Source organism: Rhincodon typus, chromosome 20, assembly GCF_021869965.1.
Source record: "Rhincodon typus isolate 14 chromosome 20, sRhiTyp1.1, whole genome shotgun sequence".
NCBI classification, from domain to species: domain Eukaryota; kingdom Metazoa; phylum Chordata; class Chondrichthyes; order Orectolobiformes; family Rhincodontidae; genus Rhincodon; species Rhincodon typus.
This window is the reverse complement of record NC_063351.1, coordinates 49,881,475-49,906,546: the sequence shown is the minus strand read 5'-3', so window position 1 is coordinate 49,906,546 and position 25,072 is coordinate 49,881,475. Positions and strand designations below refer to the sequence as shown.

At 42.8% G+C, this 25,072-nt stretch overlaps 1 protein-coding gene across 1 annotated transcript in view; it reads right to left on the bottom strand.

Moving 5' to 3' along the window:
- LOC109933504 (VPS10 domain-containing receptor SorCS1-like) overlaps window positions 1-25,072 on the bottom strand; it is a 998,692-nt gene that overhangs the window by 108,249 nt on the left and 865,371 nt on the right. Inside the window, exons 14-17 of the mRNA XM_048609233.1 lie at window positions 21,591-21,693; window positions 19,655-19,743; window positions 17,499-17,590; window positions 10,394-10,501 (exon numbers count right to left, since the gene is read on the bottom strand). Coding sequence (XP_048465190.1) covers window positions 10,394-10,501; window positions 17,499-17,590; window positions 19,655-19,743; window positions 21,591-21,693 — 392 coding nt within the window. The remainder of the gene's footprint in view (window positions 1-10,393; window positions 10,502-17,498; window positions 17,591-19,654; window positions 19,744-21,590; window positions 21,694-25,072) is intronic.

The following is a 25,072-nucleotide window of genomic DNA, read 5'->3' as shown; positions in this document are numbered from 1 at the left end:
GCACGAAAAACTTCTGAATATGTTGTCTAGTGTTTGACGAGTTGGCTTTCAATGGGACCATTTTCTTTGCCTTGTTTGAGGTTCTACTACCGTAGTGTACAGTAGCTACATCTTTTAAAACAGCTGTTCTCTCTAACTTCTGCTATAGTTAGCAAAGGATTTTGCCAGCAAAACTGCAGAAACATTTACCTCCACCGGAACTGGCCCTTTTAAGGGTTTGGGGTGGTGGGGGCAGGGCAAATCAATGTGTGATGATCCCCACTCCTAGGGCAAATCATATGAACTTATGAACAGAAGAAGGCCATTCAGCCCCTTGAGCCTGTTTGACCATTCAATGAGATCAAGGCTGGTCTGTGGCTGAACTGCTTTGGTCTATTCCCCTTAATACCTTTCTTAGCAAAATAAATTGTATCACAGATTTAAAATTAACAACTGATCCAGCATCCACTGCCACTTGTGGGAGAGACTTCCAAACATCTAATGCCTTTTGTGTGTAGAAGTGCTTCCTAACATCTCTTCTGAATGGTTGAGCCCTTTTTAGACTATGACCTCAGTTCTAGTTGTTTATCAGTCAGCACGGTGGGAGGGATGGTTTGTTTGCAGAGTGATACCAATGGCACAGGTTCAATTCCTGCTGAGGTTACCGTGAAGGACTCTCTTTTTCAATGTCTCGCCTCACCTGAGCTGTGGTGACCCTCAGGTTAAATCATCACCAGTCATCTCCCTTGAATGAGAGAGCAGTCCTGCGGTCAGGTAAGACTATGGTAACTTTACCTTTGAACTGTCTGTCTCTGAGTGTGTAGGAGTCTATGATCCCAGATTAGGCCCAAGGTGGTCACAATAACAAGGTGATAGCTATGAGCTCCCCATTCTGGAGAGATACTGATCAGAGATTCACAGTGAGATTGGTGGAAGATCAGTGAATGGGTCAGATCTTGACTTCATGCAACAGTGCAAATAATTATAAGGGAGCTTAAGGTGAAGGAAGCTTTAGGAGGCAGTGATCATAATATGATAGAATTTACTCTGCAATTTACGAGGGAGAAGATAGAATCAGAGGTAACAGCATTACAGCTGAATAAAGGCGACTACAGAGGTATAAGGGAGGAGTTGGGCAGAATTGACAGGAAGAGGAGCTTAGCAGGAAAGACAGTGGAACAGCAATGGCAGGAGTTCCCGGGAGTAATTCAGGAGACGCAGCAAAAATTCATCCCTAGGAAAAAGAAGCATGGTACAGGGAGAATGAGGCAACCATGGCTGACTAAAGAAGTCAGAGATAGCATAAGAGCAAAAGAGAAAGCATATAATGTGGCGAAGGGCAATGGGAAACCAGAGGATTGGGAAGCTGACAAAGGCTAACAGAGGGCAACAAAAAAAAGAAATAAGGAGGGAGAAGATTAAATATGAGGGTAAGCTAGCCAGTAATATAAATGAAGACTGTAAGAGTTTCTTTAGATATATAAAGGGCAAAAGAGAGGCAAAAGTGGACATTGGACCACTGGAAAATGATGCTGGATGTATGGATAGAAGATTGGCTGTCTGGCAGAAAGCAGAAAGTGGGGATAAAAGGGTCTTTCTCAGGATGGCAGCCGGTGACAAGTGGTGTTCCACAAGGGTCAGTGCTGGGATCACAACTTTTCACTTTATACATTAATGATCTAGACAAAGGAACTGTGGGCATTCTGACTAAGTTTGCAGATGATACAAAGATAAGTGGAGGGACAGGTAGTATTGAGGAGGTGGGGAGGCTACAGAAGGATTTGGACAGGTTAGGAGAGTGGGCAAAGAATTGGCAGATGGAGTACAACTTGGGAAAGTGTGAGGTCATGCACTTTGGTAAGAAGAATAAAAGCATGGACTATTTTCAAAATGGGGAGAAAATTCAGAAATCTGAAGTGCAAAGAGACTTGGGAGGTCTAGTCCAGGATTATCTCAATGTAAACTTGTAGGTTGAGTCAATAGTCAGGAAGGCAAACGCAATGTTGGCATTTATCTTGAGAGGACTTGAATACAAAAGCAGGGATGTACTACTGAGGCTTTATAAGGCCCTGGTCAGGCCACATTTGGAGTATTGTGTGCAGTTTTGGGCCCCATATCTCAGGAAGGATGTACTGGCCCTGGAGTGGGTTCAGAGGAGGTTCACGAGAATGGTCCCAGGAATGAAAAGCTTAACATATGAGGAACATTTGAGGACTCTGGGTCTATACTCGATGGAGTTTAGAAGGATGAGGGGGGAATCTAATTGCAACTTGCAGAATACTGAATGGCCTGGACAGAGTGGAAGTTGGGAAGGTGTTTCCATTGGTAGGAGAGACTAGAACCAAGGGCACAGCCTTAGAGTAAAGGGAAAACCTTTTAGAATGGAGATAAGGAGAAACTTCTTCAGCCAGAGAGTGGTGAATCTATGGAATTCACTGCCACAGAAGGCTGTGGAGGCCAGGTCATTGAGTACATTTAAGACTGAGGTAGATAGGTTTTTGATTATCAAGGGGATCAAAGGTTACGGGGAGAAAGCCGGAGAATGGGGTTAAGGAACAAATCAGCCATGATAGAATGGAGGAGCAGAATCGATGGGCTGAATGGCCTAATTTCTGCTCCTATATCTTATGGTCTTATTGTCTTAAATTGGGTTGAGTGGCCCCTATTATTTATGTTCTGATTTATATACCTGCGGCTGAACTATCAATGGAGAATGACAATATTTTGTGGTATTGACTTGCTATTGACTGCTTTGGAATGTCATACAGAGTTACAAACTGCCCTGGCTGAGTCCTCAAAATAGCACAAAGCTGCATCAATATTCAATTCAGTTGAATATTGAGTCCAAAATATGGCAGTTGATGCTGATTGTGTTCAGTGAAAGGTGACACTGTGTACAGTGAGCTTGAAGGGTCTACAGTAAAAAAAAATCAATTTTCTTGACTTCCTAAATTGCTGTAAAAAAAAATGCCCATTGAAAACATCAGTTTTCTACAGGTTCCAGGGATCATTAACTTTTGGGCTTGTGGCATCATGGTAGAGATCCAGACCCTAGGTCAGAAAATCCGGGTTCAAATTCCATATTAGGTTGGTTAATGATTTAATTTTCTCAAACATAGCCTCTGTGTGAGAAGACATTCTCATGCACCTGTGCGAAAAAATACTGCTATATGTTTTATCTTTGAGTGTGCATTAAGCTAACAAAAATATTTCAATTTTCATATCTTCATTTGTTGCAAATTTCATTTTGATCTCACACTCCCAGATTTGCAAAAGCATGTGACTCTCTGAAAAGTACTTTGGGAGTTCTGAAAGATTCAACATAAATCCAAGTCTCTTTTCTTTTAAAGTCCCTCAGCGTAAGTTAACAATATTGAACCATTTTGTCCACATTTTGGAGAACAGTTGAAGTGTTCTTACTGCAAACTAACCATTCTTCTTAATCCTGCTGAGTACGTGTATGCGCTTGATTGTTCAAGGCGTTGATGTTGCCTTGTTTTCAGTTCTTTCTTTAGACAAGAGGCAGCAGTGATTACAGCTTTCATTTCAAAGGTATATTTTGTTCTCCCATTAGTTACTCCCTCATGACTTACAACCTCGCTTCCTTCAGCGTTTTAACTGATTCCCTCTGTAGAATAGCAACATGTTTTACATTCTCTGCCTCTGTATATCTTTATAATCATCAAAAGAGAAACCAGAGGCTTGATTACCAAGTGAGGGAACATCATCCCTTTGAGCTTTACCACAGTATCCTAGAGCTCATTGAAAAACTGTTGCTATCTTCATACACTGGACCAATGAGGGCCAGTACAGAATTGGGGTCTTTAGGTGTGAAGCTGGAAAAGCACAGCAGATCAGATAACATCAGAGAAGCAGGAAAGTCAATGCTTCAGGCTAAAACGCTGACAAACGTTGACTTTCCTGCTCCCCTGAAGCTGTCTGACCTGCTGTGCTTTTCCAGCTTCACACCTACAGACTCTGGCTTCCAGCATCTGCAGTCCTTATTGTCTCCAGCACAGAATTGGCTCACTCCTTAAGTTTGGCTCAACAACGTGCACGAATTTCAGACCGTTCTGTCCAGCAAGTCTACTCCTGAATTCAATACCATCTTCAACTCTTCCCACTGCCACACCATATCCCTCAAATCTCTGGAATACAAAATCCTATGCCTCTCAACCTGAAATATATTCACTGATGGAACATTCATAACTCCGTTTGGGAAAATAAATTCTAAAGATTCATAACCTTTAGAGTGAAGCAGTTTCTCATTTTCGTCCTGAATGATTGTCCCCTTACCCTGAAACTGTGTCCCACTTCTTGGTTCCCCAACCCTGGGAAGCAACCTTTCCATGTCTACCCAGTTAAACATGCTCATGGTCTGAAACAAATCTGCAGATGCTGGACATCTGAAACAAAAACAGAAATTGCTGCAGAAACTCAGCAAGTCTGACAGTATCTGTGGAGAGAAAGCAGAGATAACATTTCAAGTCCAGTTACCGTTCTTCAGGATTGTTAATAGCCCAATACTGAATTAATTTGGCTACTATTAGTTCTGAAAAAGGGTTACCAGACTTGAAACATCAACTCAGTTTCTCTCTCCACAGATGCTGCCAGACCTGCTGAGTTTCTCCAGCAATTTCTGTTTTTACCTTTAGGATTTAAAATGACTATCTCTGAATCATTAGCATTCCTACTTGATGTACTGGGACTGCTTGGAACTGAGGTCAGCAGTGTCAAAGGTTATTGGTGAAAGATTTCCTGCCTCATTTAGATTCAATCCAATGCTCAAAGTGGGGGGAATAGTTCACATCTCCTCAGGCAGACTATATACCTCCTGTGAATACATGTGAAGCTGGAAAAGCACAAAAGGTCAGACAATATCTGAGGAGCAGGAAAGTGAATGTTTTGGGCTGAAACCCTTCGTCAGGACTGGGGAGGAGGAGGAGAGCCCAGAAATAAATAGAGGGAGGGGGGTGGGGCTGGGTAAAGTTAGGTGGGATTTTGATAGATGGATGCAGGTACGGTGGTTATAGTGATTGGTCGGTGGGAAGGGTGGAGTGGATAGGTGAGTAGGAAGATTGACAGATTAGGTCTGGTCAGGAAGGTGAGGAGGAGGGAGAGGGCTGGACATGTGATAAGGCTGGAGGTTTGAGGGATTTTGAAGCTGGTGAAGTCAATATTCAGACCATTGGGCTGTAAGCTCCCAAGGTGAAATATCAGGTGTTCCTCCAGTTTATGTTTGGCCTCACTCTGACAGTGGAGGAGGCCAAAGATGGACATGTCGCCAGTAGAATGAGAGGTCACCTCTTCGTACTGTCCCCTCGATCGTGACCCCACTTCTGATCACCAAGCCATTATCTCCCAGACCATCAACAACCTCATCACTCCTGGAGATCTCCCATCTGCAGCATCAAACCTGATAGTTTCCCAACCCTGCACTGCCTGTTTCTATCTCCTACCCAAAACCCATAAACCCGCACCACCCCAGTCGGCCCATTGTTTCTGCCTGCTCCTGCCCCACTGAGCTCATCTCCTCCTATCTCAACTCCATTCTTTCCCTTTTGGTCCAGGAAATCCCTACCTACATCCGTGACACAACCCATACCTTCCAGTTTTTCGAAACCTTTCAATTACCTGGCCTCCAACACCTCATCTTCACCATGGCCTAAAAGCCCTCCGCTTCTTCCTCTCCCGTAGGCCCAACCAGTCCCCCTCCATTGACACTCTCACTCGCTTGGCTGAACTGGTCCTCATTCTCAACAATTTCTACCTCAATTCCTCCCACTTCCTACAAACCAAAGGGGTGGTCACGGGTACCTGCATTGGCCTGAGCTATGCCTGTGGAACAGTCCCTCTTCAATATCTACACCGGCACCATCCCTCAGCTTTTTCTCTGCTATATTGGTGATCGCATCGGTGCTGCCTCGTGCTCGAGGATCTCAATACCCCGAGAATCTCGAACGGTTAATCAACTTCACGAACACCTTCCACTGTGCCCTCAAATTCACTTGGGCCATTTCTGACACCTCTCTCCCCTTCATGGACCTCTCCATCTCCATCTTTGGAAACCAACTCACCACCAAATCCACTGACTCCCACAATGCCTTGACTACACCTCCTCTCACCCACCCTCCTGTAAAAACGCTATCCCATACTCTCAATTCCTCTGCCTCTGCCACATCTGGTCCCAAGATGAGGCATTCTACTCCAGGACATCCCAGATATCCTCCAACTTTAGGGGCCATAACTCCCATCACTCTGTAATTAAGGATGCCGTTAACCGCATCTCCTCCATTTCCTGCACCTCCGTCCTCAAACCCCCTTCCCCCAACAACAATAAGGACAAAGTCCCCTTAGACCTCACGTGCCACCCCACAAACTTCCAAATCCAATGCATCATCCTCCAACATTTCCGCATCTACAATCTGATCCCACCACCAAAAAGATATTTCCTTCCCCACCCCTGTCCACTTTCTGCAAGGACTATTCATTCCATGACTCCCTCATCAGTTCTACACTCACCACCAATTTCCCCAACAAATTCTGTACCTTTCCCTGCAAACGCAAGAAGTGCAACACGTGCTCCTACAGCTCCCCTCTCACCTCCGTCCAGGGCCCCAAAAAACCCTTCCAGATCCGGCAGAGATTCACCTGTACTTCATCCAACCTGATTTATTGCATCCATTGCTCCCAATGTGGTCTCCTCTACATCAGGGAGACCAAATGCAGACTCAGGCACCAGTTCATGGAGCATCTGCGCTCTGCACACATCAACCATACCAACCTTCCGGTTGCCATCCATTTTAATTCCCCCTCCCACATCCCTGACGACATGTCCATCCTTGGTTTCCTCCACTGTCAGGGTGAGGCCAAATGTAAACTGGAGGAATAACACCTGATATTTCGCCTTGGGAGCTTACAGCCCAATGGCCTCAACGTTGACTTCAGCAGTTTCAAAATCCCTCAAACCCCCAGCCTTATCCCGTGTCTAGCCCTCCGTCTCCTGACCTGACCTAACCTGTCCACCATCCTACTCATCTATCCCTCCACCCGTCCCACTGACCAACCACAATAACCCCCTTACTTGCATCCACCTATCACCATTCCACCTACCCTCCCCTAGCCCTACCCCCACCCTGTATTTATTTCTGGGCTCCCCTCCTCCTCCCCAGTCCTGACGAAGGGTTTCGACCTGAAACATTGACTTTCCTGCTCCTCGGATGCTGTCTGACCTGCTGCGCTTTTCCAGCCTCACATCTATTGACTCTGAATTCCAGCACCTGCAGTCCTTACTGTCTTCAAGTCTCTATATACCTTCTGTGTTCCACATGCTCCATGCACCACATTATATCCTAGTATTATATTCCAGTGTAAACTAAATGGGCCAAAGGGTCATCTGCGCCATAGACCTTTATGACTCGATATGAAATGCTCATAGATGCCAACAGAAAATAACCATAATGTTTCCTTAGCAGGGTGTTCTGGGGACAAAAGCCCTTAAACCTTAAATCCCATAGCTGGACAGAATCCATCTGATGCTCTGTGATCTACTTATATAGCAAATGCAAATCTTGAAGTCAAGCTATAGCCTTGTTTGTCGACTTTAATGTGATGAGCACCTCATTTAGTCAGTAGAAGTGACACCCCTCAGTAATGTGGAGCTTGGTTTGTGTCTTTTCATATGCTCATGAGGGCTTTGTACAGAGATCAGCCAAACAGGGGGCCTGAGCCTTTCTTTAACAATGATTACTATCACTATGGTCATTCAAAACTCAGCATTCAACAGAAAGAACCTGTTACAAGAAACTTGTTACTGACTGGTGTAATCACGTCTATCAGTGCTGCCTGAGATGTTTCATGTAGATTCACTGTTACTAATGCTTCTGATTGGTATGACTCTAAGATGTTTTTACAAGGTGGAGAACGGATGCCCCAGTAGAGATCTTTGGAAGAAGAACAGCTCATTCTTGTTGAATAGAACTGGCTTCTTTGTTTTCGAATTGACGTATAGACACGTGTAATTACATACTGGAACAAGTGGAACTTAAACCTAAGTCTCCTGGCTCAGAGGTAGGGACACTACCACTGCACAATCAGACTCCCTCAGGTTAGGCTTATTAAATAGTACTTAATTACAATACATTGAAATGACTCCATAATTTCTTGTAAGACTTCAGAGGTTAGACTTAAAAGTAACATTACTGTTTAGCTGCATGGAACTTAGCACCTGCAACTGGTTAGCTCCTCCCTTTATATCCTGAGAATTCAACCTTATCCCGTGATGACGATTAACCCTTTTAGGTATCAGCTCAGAGCTTTCCAAACCTTTCCCCTCTGTGACCCCATTCTGCAGCTTGAAATTTGTTAGAATGACTCAGTAAGAACTGAGAGCATGGAAGAACAGTTGTACAGATGTTATAACTCAGTCAGAGCTCCATCGCTGGCATTGCTACCTCAGAGGTTGTGACTTCAATATTTCTGATCATACCGCCACTCACGATCCTAACCCCCCATTCTGGGAATACCTGTACCAATTGCTCTATAGAGCAGTGACCTTCAGTGTTTCCATTTCTTGGTCCAACAGATGTTGGTAAACCTTGCTGAAGAAGGTAGCTCCATACAGAGTGCTGGCACTGTAGACAAGCAGTTGGTGGATTGAACAGGTCATTGTCAAGTGGATAAGTGAGCTGTAGCATAGATGGATTCTTTCCATTTGTGGGCTTTAGTTAATATTTTTTAAAATTCATTCACGGGATGAGGGCGTCACTGACAAGACGGCATTTATTGCCCATCCCCAATTGCTCAGAAGGCAGTTTAGAGTCAACCACATTGCTGTGGGTCTGGAGTCACATGTAGGCCAGACCAGGTAAGGATGGCAGTTTCCTTCCCTAAGGTCCATGAGTGAAACCAGATGGGTTTTTCCTGACAATCAACAATGGATTTATGGTCATCATTAGATTCTTAATTCCAGACATTTTATTGAATTCAAATTCCACCATTTGCCCTGGTGGGATTTGAACCTGGGTCCCCAGAACGTTATCTGGGTCTCTGCATTAACAGACCAGTGATAACACCACTAGGCCATTGCCTCCCCATAATTAGCAGATACGTGGGGGAGAGATGCTTCCAAGGGCAGGATATCAGGGGAGGGGTGTGTTGAGTGGAGGTGCTATGACAAATGTATGGAATTGCATTCAACTTCAAAAAGAATTATAACCTCAGGATGAAACCAGAACAATACAATGCTCCATCAAAACAAAACAAAAAAAACCCCACAGCTGCTGGAAATCTGAAACAAAAACAGAAAGTGCTGAAGAAACTCAGCAGGTCTGGCAGCATCTGTGGAGAGAGAAACAGAGTTAATGTTTTGAGTGCAGTGATCGCCCATTCTGAAGAAGGGTTACTGGACTCGAAATGTTATTCTGTTTCTTCTTCCACAGATGTTGCCTGAGGTTCTGCTGAGTTTCTCCAGCACTTTTTATTTTTGTTTCATAATGCCTGACCACTTCACTCACTTCTCCAAAGGGTTAATGTTTCCTTGGAGCAGCCCAATTCTTGTGCATGCCTAGTGCTTCTCACCTCTGGGTTAAGTATTGGGTTCAAACTGCATTCCAGGGACATGACTTGAAACTTCGATACAAACTGAGGGAGCGCCACATTGTCAGAAATACCAACCTTTGGATGCAATGTTAAATCATTGGCCTATGTGGCCCCTCAGGTGAATAAAAACACCCTGGCTCTATTTGAAGAACATCAGGGATGCAATTCCTAACAATTATCCTTCTACTAACACCACCAGAAACACAGATTGGATAATCATTGATGTTACCTAGGATTTTGCTGTGCACCTTCTTTGGCTGCCATGTTCCCTTATATGACACCAGGAACTACATGTCAAAAGCAACATTTTGGCTGTGAAATGTATTGGTGTTTCCTAAGGTCAAGAATATTAAGACAAATTCTTACCTTTAGCTCAACACTAATGATATAGCCCTGAAATCTGTTGGTCTTCCAGTGCAAGGAACTGCCCACAAGTGAGTATTGTAGACCAGCATGTCCAAAATCAAGCACCATGTACTGAGAGATACTAAAGCTCAGATTAGCCATTGCAAAGGGTTAAAGAGGAAAGGTGATTTTTTTTAAAGTCTCTCTGTCATAGTACAGAGAGGGGCTTGAAACCACATAAAATTCCCCAGCTCTTACACACCAGAGAGTGTTTGATGTGAAATGTAAATGTATATTGTAAATATAACCTGCACTTGTAAATAGAGTGAAACATCCCAATTTACCATTGTGTCAAAGTTGGATGATATAATATAATTTTATAAACTTTATGAATACAGTGCATTTTTACAAAGACAAGTATTTCTTTCACTTCAGGCTGCAACAGGGAAATAAAATGTTCTCTACTCACGTCATTACCAGTGTCTCGTCGCCTGGTTCACCCAGAACTCCGTCTACAAAGAGAGGAACTGAGGTAAAACTGTATTTACTCCAGGACTGACCTTCGTCAAAACTCAGCCTAGTTACAACAAATAAAAAAAGCAACACTGTTGGATCAGTATGACATGGCAGAGTGAAAGCATTGCCTAAATGAGCACAAATCACCTTCCCCTCGCTATATCCTGAGAGAAACATAAAATCTTGAGCAGGTCTTGACAAGCTGAACGTGGAGGGGATAATTCTTCTTCTGAGGCAATCTAGAACAAGGAGTCACTGTCTAAAAATCAAGGGTTGCCCATTTAAAGCCAAGATTAAGTGAATTTTATTCCTCTCACGGAGTCACATATAGAGTGAGACCTATAAGTTTCTATGAGGATTAGAAGCACGAGGAATGTTCTTAATGAATGGGGAGGGGGGGGGGAGCGGTCACAGTCTAAGGATATGGAATAGTCCATTTCAGACTGAGATGAGGAGAAATTTCTTCACCCAGAGAGCGGTGAGCCTGTGGGAATCACTACCACAGGAAACTGGGGTCAAAACATTGTAGCCTTCCAAGTTATAGATATTAGGGCTAATGGGATCAAATGATATTTGGAGAAAGCAGGAACAGGGAACTGAGTTGGATGGCCAGCCATGATCATATTGAATGGTGGAGCAGGCTTGAAGTGCCAAATGACCTACTCCTGTTCGTATATTCTATGTTTCTATGAGTCTTTGGAATTCTGGTCACCCTGCTGTAGGAAGGATGTTAGTAAACTGGAAAGGGTGCAAGAACGATTTACAAGGTTGTTACTGAGACTAGAAGATTTGAGTTATAAGGAGAGACTGGACAAGCTAGGGCTATTTTCCCTGGAGCATTGGAGGTGTAGCCTTATGGAGGTTTACAAAATCATGTGGGGCATGGATAGGGTAAATTGGCAAGCTCTTTTCCCAAGGGTATGGGAGTCAAAAACTAGGGAGGCATAGGTTTAAGGTGAGAGGGGAAAGATTTAAAAGGGACCTAAAGAGTAACTTTTTCACACAGAGGGTGGTTCATATATTCTATTGAACTGCCAGAGGAAGTGGTAGAGGTGAGTACAATTACAACATTTAAAAGATATTTGGACAGGTACATGGATAGGAAAACATTAAACGGATATGGACCAAGTGCAGGCAAATGGGACTAGTTTAGTTTAGGAAACCTGGTTAGCATGGACAAGTTGGATTGAAGGGCCTGTTTCCATACAGTGTGACACTGTGACTCTCTTCCTCAAAAGGCAGTGGGAGCAGAGTCCTTGAACACTTTTAAGACAGAAGTAGGAAGATTCTTGTTAACTATGGGGTGAAAGGTCATCATGGAGGAGGTGGGGAACATGGGTTTGAAGTTACAATCAGATCAGCCACCATTTATTGCACAGTGGAGAAGGCTTGAGGGCCTGAATGGCCTCCTTCTACTACTGATTTATACATTTGTGCATCAAAGGATGTGTTTTCTCTGGTTTTTTGACTGATTGTAGTTTAAAAGATGAGGATCAGGCAGGAAAAGGTGTCTGGTTATCACCATGGAAACAGCAGCAAGTCAATGGAAGTAGCTAGCTGATTGCAGGTTTTGGTCCTTTTAAGTCATTCTGATTTGTTGTATTTGATCCTAAAATTTGGTTGTTTTGATCAAACCTTCTCCCCCCAAAAAAAAACATGCACACAATTTCACTTTTTTAAATAAAAAAAGTGCAGGAATGGAATCAGTGTTGTTTATTTCACGGTTGGAAAAGCTGAGAGCAGCTGCTGGGGAAAGTGTTAGAAGCTGGTGACAGAGAGACATGAATGGGAGCCTGGAATTATGAGATAAATTTGTTGAAGGGCCTTCAGTCCATATCTGCCCAGTGATCGTTTCCATTTGCAATGAATCTAATGCACAAATTCCACCAGATCACAGGCAAGCTCGGATGAAGAAAATCCCTTGCCTTATTTGATCTGAATTCACAGATGCCAATCTAAACCAGTTAAAACCAACCAACCCCTTCCTCCAGCAAAAAAAAAATTAAACTGATAACTCAATGACCTTTCCAGAAGCCTGTAACTATGCAGCTGAATGTGGGCATTGCACAGGAATAATAACTTTCCTCTCATACTGGAAGAAGAAATAGCAAAACAGCATCCATCATTTATATACCTGCTCAAACATAGGAACAGGAATAAGATGTTCAGCTCCCTCACCATGGACTGAAGCCTGTCCTGCCACTTAATGAGATACAAATCATTTAGATCCAAACATCTAGTATTGTTCCATGGCAACAACGTGCAGGGCTGGATGAACACAGCAGGCCAAGCAGCATCATAGGAGCAGAGAGGCTGACGTTTCGGGCCTAGACCCTTCATCAGAAAAGCTTGTTCCATATTGTTTTATTGTCTCATAGGACATGGGCATTGCTGGCTTGCCAGCATCATCCCTAGTTGCCCATTAAGAAGGTGGTGTAGAGCTGCCTTCTTGAACCACTGTAATCCACACAATGTAGGTTGACCCACATTGCCCTTAGGGAGGGAATTCCAGGATTTTGACCCAGCAACACTAAAGGAACGATTATATGTTTCCAAGTCAGGATGGGTGAGTGGCTTGGGGTGGAACTTGCATGTTGCCACATATCTTCTGCCATTGTCCTTCCACATAGAAGTGACCGTGAGTTTGGAAGGTGTTGTTTAAGGATCTTCAGTGAATTTCTGCTGTGCATCCTGTAGATAGTACACACTGCTGCTACTGAGTGTCAGTGGTGGAGGGATTGGATATTTGTGGATGTAGTGTCAATCAAGCGGGCTGCTTTGACCTGGACGGTGTCGAGCTTCTTGAGTGTTGTTGGAGCTGCCCCAATCCAGGCAAGTGGGGAGTAGTCCATCACACTCCTGACTTGTGCCTTGTAGATAGGGAGTCAAAAGGCGAGTTACCCACTGTAGTATCTTTTATTAGCATTGTTGAGCAAAGATCCATTGATGTCTGATTTAAAATGATTAACTGGTCCAGCATCTACTGTTCTGTTGTAAGAGAGAGTTGCATTTTTCTAGCACCCACCTTAGGTCTCGAAAGTATGGCCAAGGTATGGCTGAGGATGGCTGAATCTGATTTTGAGGTTTGCCCTAGACAACCTGTAAGCCTCCTTATCCCCATCCTCAATGGGAATCTCTCTATCCTATCAATCCCTCCAATCTGAAACAAAATTCTCCAACAACCACTCTTCGATTTTATTTTCCAGGAACTGCAAATCTAATTTATGTAATCTTTCCTCACAATCTACTTCTCAAAACCATAGTAACATTTCCGCTCTGCAAAACATTCCACGGGTCTGCACAGATAAGTCTAAGAAATACAGACTGTGAACCAGTTAAAACAAATTGGGGAGGGCTGACCCAAGGAGCAATGAGCAGATGAACTTTTAGGAGATTTTTAAAGGAGGAAAGAGAGAGACAGAGAGTTGGAGAGATCCTGGCCTGGATATTTCGATGGTCAGACCATCCTTAGTCCAGTTTAGATGGAATTTGTGCATTCGAAACCCCACACAGGGTTCCCATCATAATAAACTCTAAAGGAATTGCTCGAGGAATTTTAGATTCCAATGGACAATTCCCCCATGCCTGAAACCTTCTGAAAGTATCAACTTAAATTGGAGAATTCACAGAGTTCTGCTGAAATTAAGCAAATAGTTACTGAGGAAAAGTTAGATTAATAAAGATTACTAACTCCCAGGTAACTATTGAACTGATCCCATATTTATATGACTCACCCCCAATACCCACCTCTCCCAAAGCACCTACACTCTAAACTCTGATCTGGCACCACCCTCCCTCCCAGGGATCTAACAGCCCCACCCCGCTCTGCGCTGGACCTGCTACCTTCTGCCCCCCAGCTTCTCCTCTCCCATTCCTGGCAGTCTGCAATTCTGGATCTTTACATTTCAGAATACTGACTGCTGTGAAAAGGGATATGATTTGTTTTCTCCTGACAGCTCTGCATTCTGAAGGAGTAGTCAGTATGAACATTTCACTCCATATTGCTGAAGGAGCACTGATTGGAATCTCCTGTTAGAAATGCGGAGCTCCATCCTTTAGTTAAAAATGGAGCAAGTGGCCATGTGTAAGACCTTTACTCCTCAGAAAGTCAGCCCCAAGGGTTTTATGATGCCGATCCAATAATATTTACCAAGATGGCAGAAAACTTCTCCTCTTCAAGGGTGAAAATGACGTGACATATCAGGCCAAAATTGAAACACAGAAGGGGAATTAAGTTTTGAGGGTGAAGAACATAGAGATGGAGAAGAGTGAACAGATAGATAGAGTGACCTGTAGCTATAAAGCAACTGAAACTAGATGAAGAATTTACATTGAAGGTACTCCAGACCAAGGAACTAATAGACATCAGCGGATGGGACTTTATGTGGATACAGGGCACTGAGTGAAATTTTATGTAAGTTGGACTCTCTGGAAAGTGAAGATTGGGCTGGCAAGAGGCAATGGAGGACGTTGGAGGTGGCAAAGGGACTGATGAGAATTTCAGCAGCTAAGATAGGGACAGGAGTCAAAACTGTTACAGAGGTACAAGTAGGCAATCCAGCTGATGGTGAGAATTGGAGTCAGATGCTTAGTTCAGGGTCACACAAATCAAAGTTACAAGCAGTCTAATTCAGCCTGGGGCCAGGGCAGAGTCAGGGATAGGACTGGAACAAAATGGAAGGCATTTGTGGATTTAACTAAAATCATCTTATTTCCACCCTCGCTCAGTTAATGTTGGATTCCTTTCCACCATCCTGCCACCAAAGTAAGTAAAACTGATTATTTGGTCATTATAATGTTGCTGTTTGTGGAATCTTGCTGTGCACAACATTTCTCAGCTGTGTTTCCTACCGATCCATAGGAATTATGCTTCAACAAGCAACTTGACTGGATGTCAAGTGGTTCGGGTTGCTTGGAAGACATGATAGGCTGCATCTAAATTCTCTTTATTTTTCTTTCCATATACAATGCTACTAGAGCCACCAGCCTTTGATTGCTTGGATTTTTAAAACATGATCCTCTTATGGGATGTGGGCAATTAGGAAATAGAAAATAAATGCTGCCTTTGCCAGCAATGCCCAGACCCCATCAATGAATGTAAAAGATTAAGAGTTTTCCAGTTGTGCTGAAAAGTCATACCAAACTCAAAACTCTGTTTCTCTCTCCATGGATGCTGCCAGACCTGCTGAGTTTCTCCAGCAATCTCTTTCCCTTTTTCCACAAATTACAAAGTACATTGGAGATTATGGAGCTTGAAGGCATCCCTCACTCAGGGCCCAGGGTAACATGAAGGGTAAAGCATTTTCAGATTATTTGGAGAGAGACTATCTCCATGGTACATGCCTCAATATTTAGTTTTCAACAATGAAGGCGTATTTCAATCCTTTCAAAAGTACACCATCACCCTGTGTTTCTAAACATATACCACAATGTTATTATAGAGATCGGTTAGCACAGCTAGCTAGATGGCTGGTTGGTGATGCCAATAGCATGGTTTCAATCCCCACACCAGCTGAAGTTACCATGAAGGACTTTCCCCTTGCCTGAACTGTAATGACAGAGCAGCCCTTTGGTCTAGTGGAAATAGGCAACTTCACCTTTCACAAGTGGAAATCTAAATTGTGCTTAAAATGGAGAAGGATAATGCTATGGCCATACTACTGTCCAAACAAATTACCATTGAAAGGAGGGAAAAGCTTTATTTTCCAAATAGACAATTTCTGGTTCTGAAGAAGGGTCATTAGACCCGAAATCTCTCCACAGATGCTGCCAGATCTGCTGAGGTTTTCTAGCAATTTCTATTTTTGTTTCTGATTTCCAGCATCTGCAGTTCTTTCAGTTCTTACTTAGACAATTTCTGGTGTTGTTTACTCTATGTGCGGTCTTATAATGACAGGGCTTTCCTGTTGTGTAGTGCATACTGAACACAAAAGCAGATAAAAGTGAAGATATTCTTGATTGTTCACAAATCATTGATGACCAATGGGATGAAAAATTATCGGGGTATATGCAGGAATGTAGAATTGAAGTTAAAGTCAGATCAGTCATGATCTTATTGTTTGGGAGAGCAGGCTCAAAGGGCCAAGTGGCCTACTCTTGTTCATTGAATTGGAAGCAATGCAACCAGTTACAATAGGTCAGGTGATTTTGGAATGTTGCAAAGGGATATCATTAGATTTGAGAATATTGGGAAAAGGAAAGCTGGGCTTTGGATAAAATGAGGGAGAAGTCCAGGATCTGGGAGAACTGACAATGGGGCTCTAGAAAGTGTGGCAGAAATGGTAGGGATAGGAGAGTGTGTCAATATCTGCAACAATCCTGCTGTGTGTGAGAACCAGAAGGGAGCTCAGAACGGGAGAACCTGGTTAAAAGGGATTGAGTTCTCCAAGAATTTGCTGGCTCCAGATAAGATTTTAAGCCAATCCAAAGTTCCTGCCTGCCATCTATCCCACAGCAAAAAGAATTCCAACCCATCAAGTTTTATATATATTATTCACCAGATGTGGGCAGCACTGACTCTGCCAGCATTTATTGCCCATCTCTAATTAACCAGAGGCCAGTTAAGAGTCAATCACTTTGCTGTGGGTCTGGAGACACATGTAGGCCAGACAAGATAAGGTTGGCAGTTAAATTCCCTAAAGGACATTAGTGAACCAGATGAGTGTTTCAGGGTCATCATTAGACTCCTGATTCCAGATTTTATACAATTCAAATTTCTTCATTCATTACGGTGGGATTTGAACCCAGAACATTGCTTCTCTGAATTGACAGTCTAGCAGCAGTCTAGTGGCCATTGCCTCCAAACGAAGGAGGTGAAGACATCTCTGGTGTTCGAATTTTGATGTTGTTTTTAAAATTTTAGGCCAGAATGGTCCTTTAATTCCTCAGGGTTCAGCTTATATCTGAAATGTGCCCATCATTGCATAAGTGTACATGTTTCCTGTCTTGAAACAGGTAACAGCAATCCAGATTGCTGCCCAGAAGGAGAATATCCTCCTCATTACTGCAGTTTTAGCAGCTTTACCCATGACCAGGGTAATAAGGAAAGGGACAATTACCACAGATGTTGGATTGGCTGGGGTGTGTGTTTAATGGCTACAAGTGCACCTCCCTGGTCCAGAAACAAGACGCTGTGCTCCTCGTCAAAAACCTGCGATTGAGAGGAAACATAAAGCAATCAGCATCATCCTTAAAAAAGTTATACCACATAGATATTATCACTTGTTCAGAGTGAAAGAAAAGACATCTCACAAAGTACAGTTGAAATCGCAATCATTTTATCTGAGTTACATCTTCCTTTTGGTATTTACCCCTTCAATATGGTCAACTGGGAACTTTTATAATAAGCTTCAGATGGAAAGACTGATAAGAAACCAGTTTTCTGTTGATAGAGGGAGGCATACTCTCTGACTCGACATCTAAATGAATCACCTCTTGTTTTAAAACAAAGTTGGAGTTTATTAAACATAAAGCATAAAGAGACCATCCACTGAAGTCTTCCACAAACAGTTTCCAAATCCATCTCTCACTCCATGATGTATTTGATTCATCACACATGATCCAAACTGATGCTTGTGTCTCGGTTTGTTTTCTCAAATGGAAGGTAAGGTTACCCATGCTGCTCAGCGAGATTGCAACTGCCCTATTAGCTCGCATGAACAGTTTCCTTCTCACTTAACAGTCCCGGCAAACTCCGCCTTTATTAGCGCTGTAGTAATAGCTGGGGCTGCACAGTGTTTCATGGGCTGTATTTGTTATACCGAGACACCGAAATGCCGAATAAACATTGAAATCCATCAATGTCTGTCTGTTAAACAGTGATATATTTCACGGGGTTCCTGACTTCGCAGAAACTGATGGGCCGCTTGACAACTGTAGTTCATAAACCAGATTACGGTCCTAATTTATGTCGGCCAAGACTCTCAAAGATGCCTGCCTTCTTCCTGATACAGAATGATAATGTGTTAGAGCACAGTAACAGGCCATTTGTCCTACAGTATGCGTTAGTCCATCTGCAGACAGACAAGGTATTCGGAAACATTGATAATTTTGATGGGGAACCCTCTTTCTTCCTTCTTCTGAACGTGAAAACATAATTACATTCTCCAAAATTCACCTAATAACTCGTTTCTTAAGAAAAATTTTCAATCCAGCAGAGAAAAAATTGCTAATTGAAAGGAATGTCAACAACTGGATGAATATTTGCTGAAAAGTGGCTTTGATGGATCTACAATTACTTTCAATTAGACAATTGCTCATCATGTTGAAATGCCTCAAAGCATTTTATGCAATTAATTCTCCTGAAATGCAAGGACTGTTTTTACATAGATACAATAAATAGACAAAAATATTGACACAGACAAACCAATTCTCTCTGGTTGCAATGACTGTATGTGGAGGCAAGGTTTAACCATAATGCTGACCAGCAGAGAAAACACGTCAGTCTTCAGTTGCTTAAAACTGGCCTTCTCTCAACTTCATGGGTTGAGATGGTTAATGGTGAAATGCAACCAGTCATAAAAAATAAATGGTAGCTAATGTTCCAGAGATTTCAGAAGTCACAGATTTCAGAGATGCAGCTTCTGAATCAGAAGATTGTGGTTTCAAGGCTTACTTAGAAATTGAGTGGTTAAAGTTGATTGACTGGACTGAAGGAGCTTGGATTGCCAAATGTGCTTGCTTCTGGATGAAACAATAATCTATATCTATCATTTACACGATGTAAAAGATCTTATGACACCATACAGTGAAGAATAGGACGGATGTTTAGGGTCCTGGGCAAAATGGGCTCTTACTCCACCAGAGATAACACAGTGTGGAGCTGGAGGAACACAGCAGGCCAGGCGACATCAAAGGAGTAGGAAAGCTGATGTTTTGAGTTGGGACCCTTCTTCAGAAATGCTGCCTGGCCTGCTGTGTTCCTCCAGCTCCACACTGTGTTATCTCTGACTCCAGCATCGGCAGTTCTTACTATCTCTTACACCACCAGACCAGGTTAATGCATAAGTAATATAATTGATTTTGGTTTGGTCAGTTTGTTGTGCAGATAGTGAGGTCGCAGCTGAGACCAACGATCCTGACATAAAGCAGAAAACGATAATGGACATTTTCAGTCTGTGTTCTACAGTTTGCTGTTGCCTTGGTTTGCTGAGTGAGTCAGGTTCTATTAATGGGTAGAAACTGCTCCTCCACAATGTCTCCACATCGCTGTTACCTGTCTCCAGGTATTTCCTGCATCTGATGAGATGAACATGCCTCCAGTGTGACTTTCCTCATCCGTTATGAGCTCAGAGCCGATGTTGCCTGAAATTCAAGCAAAGCCACCAAATATCAGCCACACTTACCAATAACAACCCAAAGTTACAACTCAATGAGCTTCAAAGACCAGAAAATACAGGCACAAAGGAAGGGAAGAAATATTTATATTTATAAAGCATCTTGCATCTCGCTCAGGATCTCCCAAGGTGTCCATTCCCCTCTCCACCACAGTCATACATCTGTTGTGTTTTTGTTGTGACTGTTATAAATTTCACTATAATTGCAAAACTAGCTCTGATAATAGGAGACTGATGTGAAATGCTAATTCTATTTCTCTCTCCACCGATGCTGCCAGGCCTGTTGAACATTTCCCCCAAATTTCTGTTTTAATTCCCTTTTGAAGATAGTTAGGTTGAAAATTAAAAATGAAATACAGGGCCCCTTCGCCGACAAAGAAGTCCTGAACAAGGAACTTTTCAACTTAATAAAATCCAAAAGAACTGCAGATGCTGTAAGTCAGGAACAAAAACAAAGTTGATGGAAAAGCTCAGCAGGTCTAGTAGCATCTGTGAAGTAAAAATGAGAGTTAACATTTCAGGTTTGGTAACCCCTTCCTCAGAACTTGTTAACATGCCCTTTTCAGATTTTTCAGAATGACCTTCTCAGCTATTGAGAGATGTCCTTTCTGTCACACATACCCAAGTGTCAGTGAACAGCCAAAGGCCACACAAGTTTTCCAAGGGTAGGTGGCCTGTTTTGGTCTGGTCCTTGCCTATTCCAGTGAATGCATGGGATTTCACTGGATAACACTGCGCAGGCAGGAGTCTAACTGAAACCAGACGGCTTCTTACTACTATCCAGCTGACGATTAAAATGATGACTAGATCTAACGTTTGCATTTGGGGCTTCTTGTAAAAAGTGTTGGAGAGGCATTTTATCTAAATTTCCTGTGAAATAATATACCAGAGTCTGTGAAACAAAGGGTTATTGAAAAGCAGGATCATTTGCATAGTGCTGCACTGAGCAAGTTCCAGCCCAGTTAAGGTGAGGAGTGAAATGAAAACACAGCACATTATTAATAGAGCAAAGGAGGGGAAACTTGTTGGTGGATTGCCTCAAGCAGTGTGGAATATGTCACTTGCCTCTCAATAAACCTTCTCAGCTCATATTTCAATTGGGGAAAATAAAGTGTGCAGAGCAAACAACTTTCAAAAACACCAGCCAGCATCTCAGGGATTGCAGGAATGATAACCAGGAGTATTGCAACACGTTCAGTTGAGCCTTCAATGAAAGCAGACTGCTTGAGCGTTCTAATGCAACATTGATATGTTCTAAAATTATACAAGGTCAAGTAAGTTTTATTTCTGGCCTCAGCTAAGTTGATAGTTTCCAACGAGGATGCAGGAGGGACCTAAGCACCTGGAGGCTAGGGAAATGAAAGAAGAACAGCTGGTATTCCTGGTCCTGAGCGCAATCTAGTGAATTCTGCTTAACAAGTTCACTATAGTTATTGCAATGGGTGAAGGTAGACTCAAAATCCATTAAATCTGTCATTTCTCGCTGTCCAATTGATGGATTACTCATTGAGTGAGGTACAATGGCTGCCAAAGCCTCAAAGAATTGTTCCCAAATAGCATCGCTGTGGAAAGGAGGAGGAAACAATTTTGTTTGAGCAGAGAAGTCATTGCCCTTGTCATAGTCTATATTGCACTGGGAATGCAGGTACTTCCATGAGGTATAAAAGTGTTGTGTTTTCTGACGCTAATTTCATTTGTTATGCTTCATGTCCTATCAGCCAGAGGGGAGTATGCAACTGCACATTAAAAAGCATGCAATAAAACACTCTGAAAAGATTGGAGAAAATTGTATCGACCTTCAAATAGATTCAATACCTGAGGCCACAATGATACCAGGTGCAGAGTCCTTACTGCCTATATTTCCCGATGTATAGGGATTCTGTGCCACATTCAAGTGTAGATTCAAAGAGCAATATGGCTGCAACCAGAAAGGACAAGTTGATTCAACTAAACTTCAGTCACATCAGACACAATCATTTATAGTTGTATAAAAAAAAAATGTCTGGAAGCTTTTAAGATATGAGCATCCCAAATTTTCAGCATTTCTAAACAGGGGTTGCATTATCCAGGCTAGAGTGATCCATGGGATTTGGTTGATATTAAGTGGGATGGAAATTGTACCTCTCAATCCTCCCTAATGTATGCTGTTTGCACTACACATTAAAAATTAATTTGACCAAGTTGTAAAGATTATGTGTTTAATGGTGCGCTTTATTCCTTCATGATTTGGCTTCCGCATAGTGCGAAGCGGAGCAGAGTCTCGTCATGGCTCTACATTGTTCATGCTTTGAACATCCACTTCAGATGAATTTTTCAAAGAGGATCCAAGCCTCTTAGACATAGAAGGAGGTGATGGTATCATCAATAGGAAAAGAACTGGTACAACTGTTGTCACAGATAGACAGAATACTTGTCATTGTTCCATGTAAATGAGAAAAAAAAATTAGGATTCTATTTACAACTTGAATGTTGCAGCGACAAAGTTCTGCCCCCTTTTAGCAGAAATTCACTTTGGAGGAAACGCAGAGCAAATCCAATGGGATGTTGTGTCATTGACAATCTCTTTGCACTGAATTAGGAAGAAACTATTCCTCTGTGGTGTCAATGAAAGATAATATTGCCTGAAATAGGTTCATAAGAAAACATAGACTTTACACTTCAGCAGTCATTATTGGAAGGAAAGACAGAACTTGTCTCCTTACAAGGTCTTACTTGTCCTGAAAGTGCTGAACAGCCTTTGCATTACTCCGAAAAGCAGTCTGTTGTCGTAGCAACCATTGGTTTCTTTGTGTATAGCACAGCTATGAACTCTGATGTTCAAGCTGGATTCAATGCTTTCTGTTCTTTTATCCACCTAACCCTATATCCATGGCCCAATGACTAACTTACTCATTTTTAGGCAATTGATACAGTTCACCAGTAACTCACAAGATTCTTTCTCGGCGCGGCCATTTTCTTGATGGCAGCCAATCATTTCCCTCTAAGAGGGAAAGAACCTAAGGGCTTTCACAGGCCGACTCCAATTCTGCATTTGTGTTTCTTGGAAACAAATTGTAAGTAAATAGTTAGAAAGGAATAATATATAATGCCTGCGTGGGCCTAATTTGGTTGAGTGAAGGTGCCTATTTGAAGAAGGAGGCTATTCAGCCCATCGAGTCTGCTCCACCATTCAATGAGATCATGGCTGATCTGATACTTTCCTGATTTTTCTCCTTAACCCTTGATTTACTTGTTGATTAAAAATCTCTCAGAATGTACTTAACAACATAGAGTCAACAGCCCTCTGTGGTAGACAATTCCGCAGATTCACTAACCGCAGAAAGAAGCAATTCACTCTGGTCTTGGAGTCTCCTTCAAAGTGAAGCAACCTCTCAACATCTACTCTGTCAAACCCTGTGAAATGGGGGGGAGGTGATGGCCTAGTGGTATAATCACTGAACTGTTAATCCAGTGACCCAGATCATGTCCTAGGGTCCTGTGTTCAAATCCTGCCATGGTAGAATTTGAATTCAATGAAATGAAAAATTTGAAATTAAGAGTCTAATGATGACCACAAATTCATTTTCAATTATTGGGGAGAAAAACTATCTGGTTCACAAATGTCTTTTAGGGAAGGAAATTGCATGTGACTCCAGACCCACAGCAATGTCATTGACTCATAACTGCCCTCTGAACAATTAGGGATGGGCAATAAATGCTGCCTAGCCAGCAATGCCCTCATCCCATGAACAAAAAAAAACCCAGAGGAATCTTGTATGTTTCAATAACTCTCATTCTTCTAAATTCCGATGAGTAAAGGTCCAATGCACCCAACCTCCACTCTTAAGAAAGTTCATCTATTCCTAGGATCAGCTTAGCGAACCTTCACTGGACTGCCTCCAATGCCAGTATATCTTTCCTTTGATAAGGCCCAAATTTGTTCACAGTATAGGGGACGTGATGACCTAATGGTATTATCACTCAATTGTTAATCCAGAGACCCAGGTAATGTTCCAGGGAACTGGGCTTGAATCCTGCCACGGCAGATGGTGGAATTTGAATTCAATAAAAATCTGGAATTAATGGCCACTTGAGGTAACCCTCTGGATGCTCCAGTTTCCTCTCTCAGTCCAAAAATGTGCATTCTGGGTGGATTGGCTATGGGAAATGCAGCGATAGCATAGGGGGTGGATCTGGGTGGGATGCTCTTCAGAGGGTCGGTGTGGACTTGATGGGCCAAAGGATCTGCTTCCACACTGTAGGGGATTCTATGATTTTATGGAAGTGGCATGGTGATGCAGTGTTTAGCACCACAGCCTCACAGCACAGGGATCTGAGTTCGATTCCAGCTTTGAGAGATTGTCTGGAGTTTGTATGTTCTCCCTGTGTCTGAATGGGCTTCTTCTTGGTGCACTAACTTTCACTCACAGTCCAAAGATGTACAGGTTGGCTAGATTGCCCATGCTAAATAACCCAATTATGTACAGGTTAGGTGGGTTAGCTATGGTAAAATAAAGGGGTGGCACAGTGGTTCAGTGGTTAGCACTGCTGCCTCACAGAGCCAGGGACCCGAGTTTGATTCCACCCTCAGGCAACTGTCTGTGTGGAGTTTGCATGTTCTCTCCTTCGGGTGCTCCGGTTTCCTCCCACAGTCCAAAGATGTGCATGGTAGATGGATTAGCCATGCTAAATTACCCATTGTGTCCAGGGATGTGCAGGCTAGTGGCTTAGCCGTGAGCAATGCAGGGTTATAGGATACGGTTGGGGTGTGTCTGGATGGGATGTTCTGTGGAGTGTCGGTGTACACTCAATAGGCCAAATGGCCTGCTTCCACACTGTAGGGATTCTATCATATTCCAGCTGTCATCTAATTAGTGCCTTCTATAGTATTAGCAAGACATCCCAGTTTTAAATTCCATTCCCCTTGACATAAAAGTGAATATTCCATTGGCCTTCCTTTTACATACAGAAGTTGCATGATAACCTCACCAGTGCGTAAACTCACAATTTCCTAGGATGCTGCTTGGCCTGCTGTGTTCATCCAGCTCTGCACCTTGTTGTCTCAATATCATGTTCCCTCTGCCTGGCTTTTTCCCACTCACTTAACCTGTCCATGTCCCTCTTCAGATTCTTTGTGTCATTCTCACAGCTGGCATTCCCACCTGTCTTTGTGTCATTCTCACAGCTTGCATTCCCACCTGTCTTTGTGTCATCCTCAAAGCTTGCATTCCCACCTGTCTTTGTGTTATTCTCACAGCTTGCATTCCCACCTGTCTTTGTGTTATTCTCACAGCTTGCATTCCCACCTGTCTTTGTGT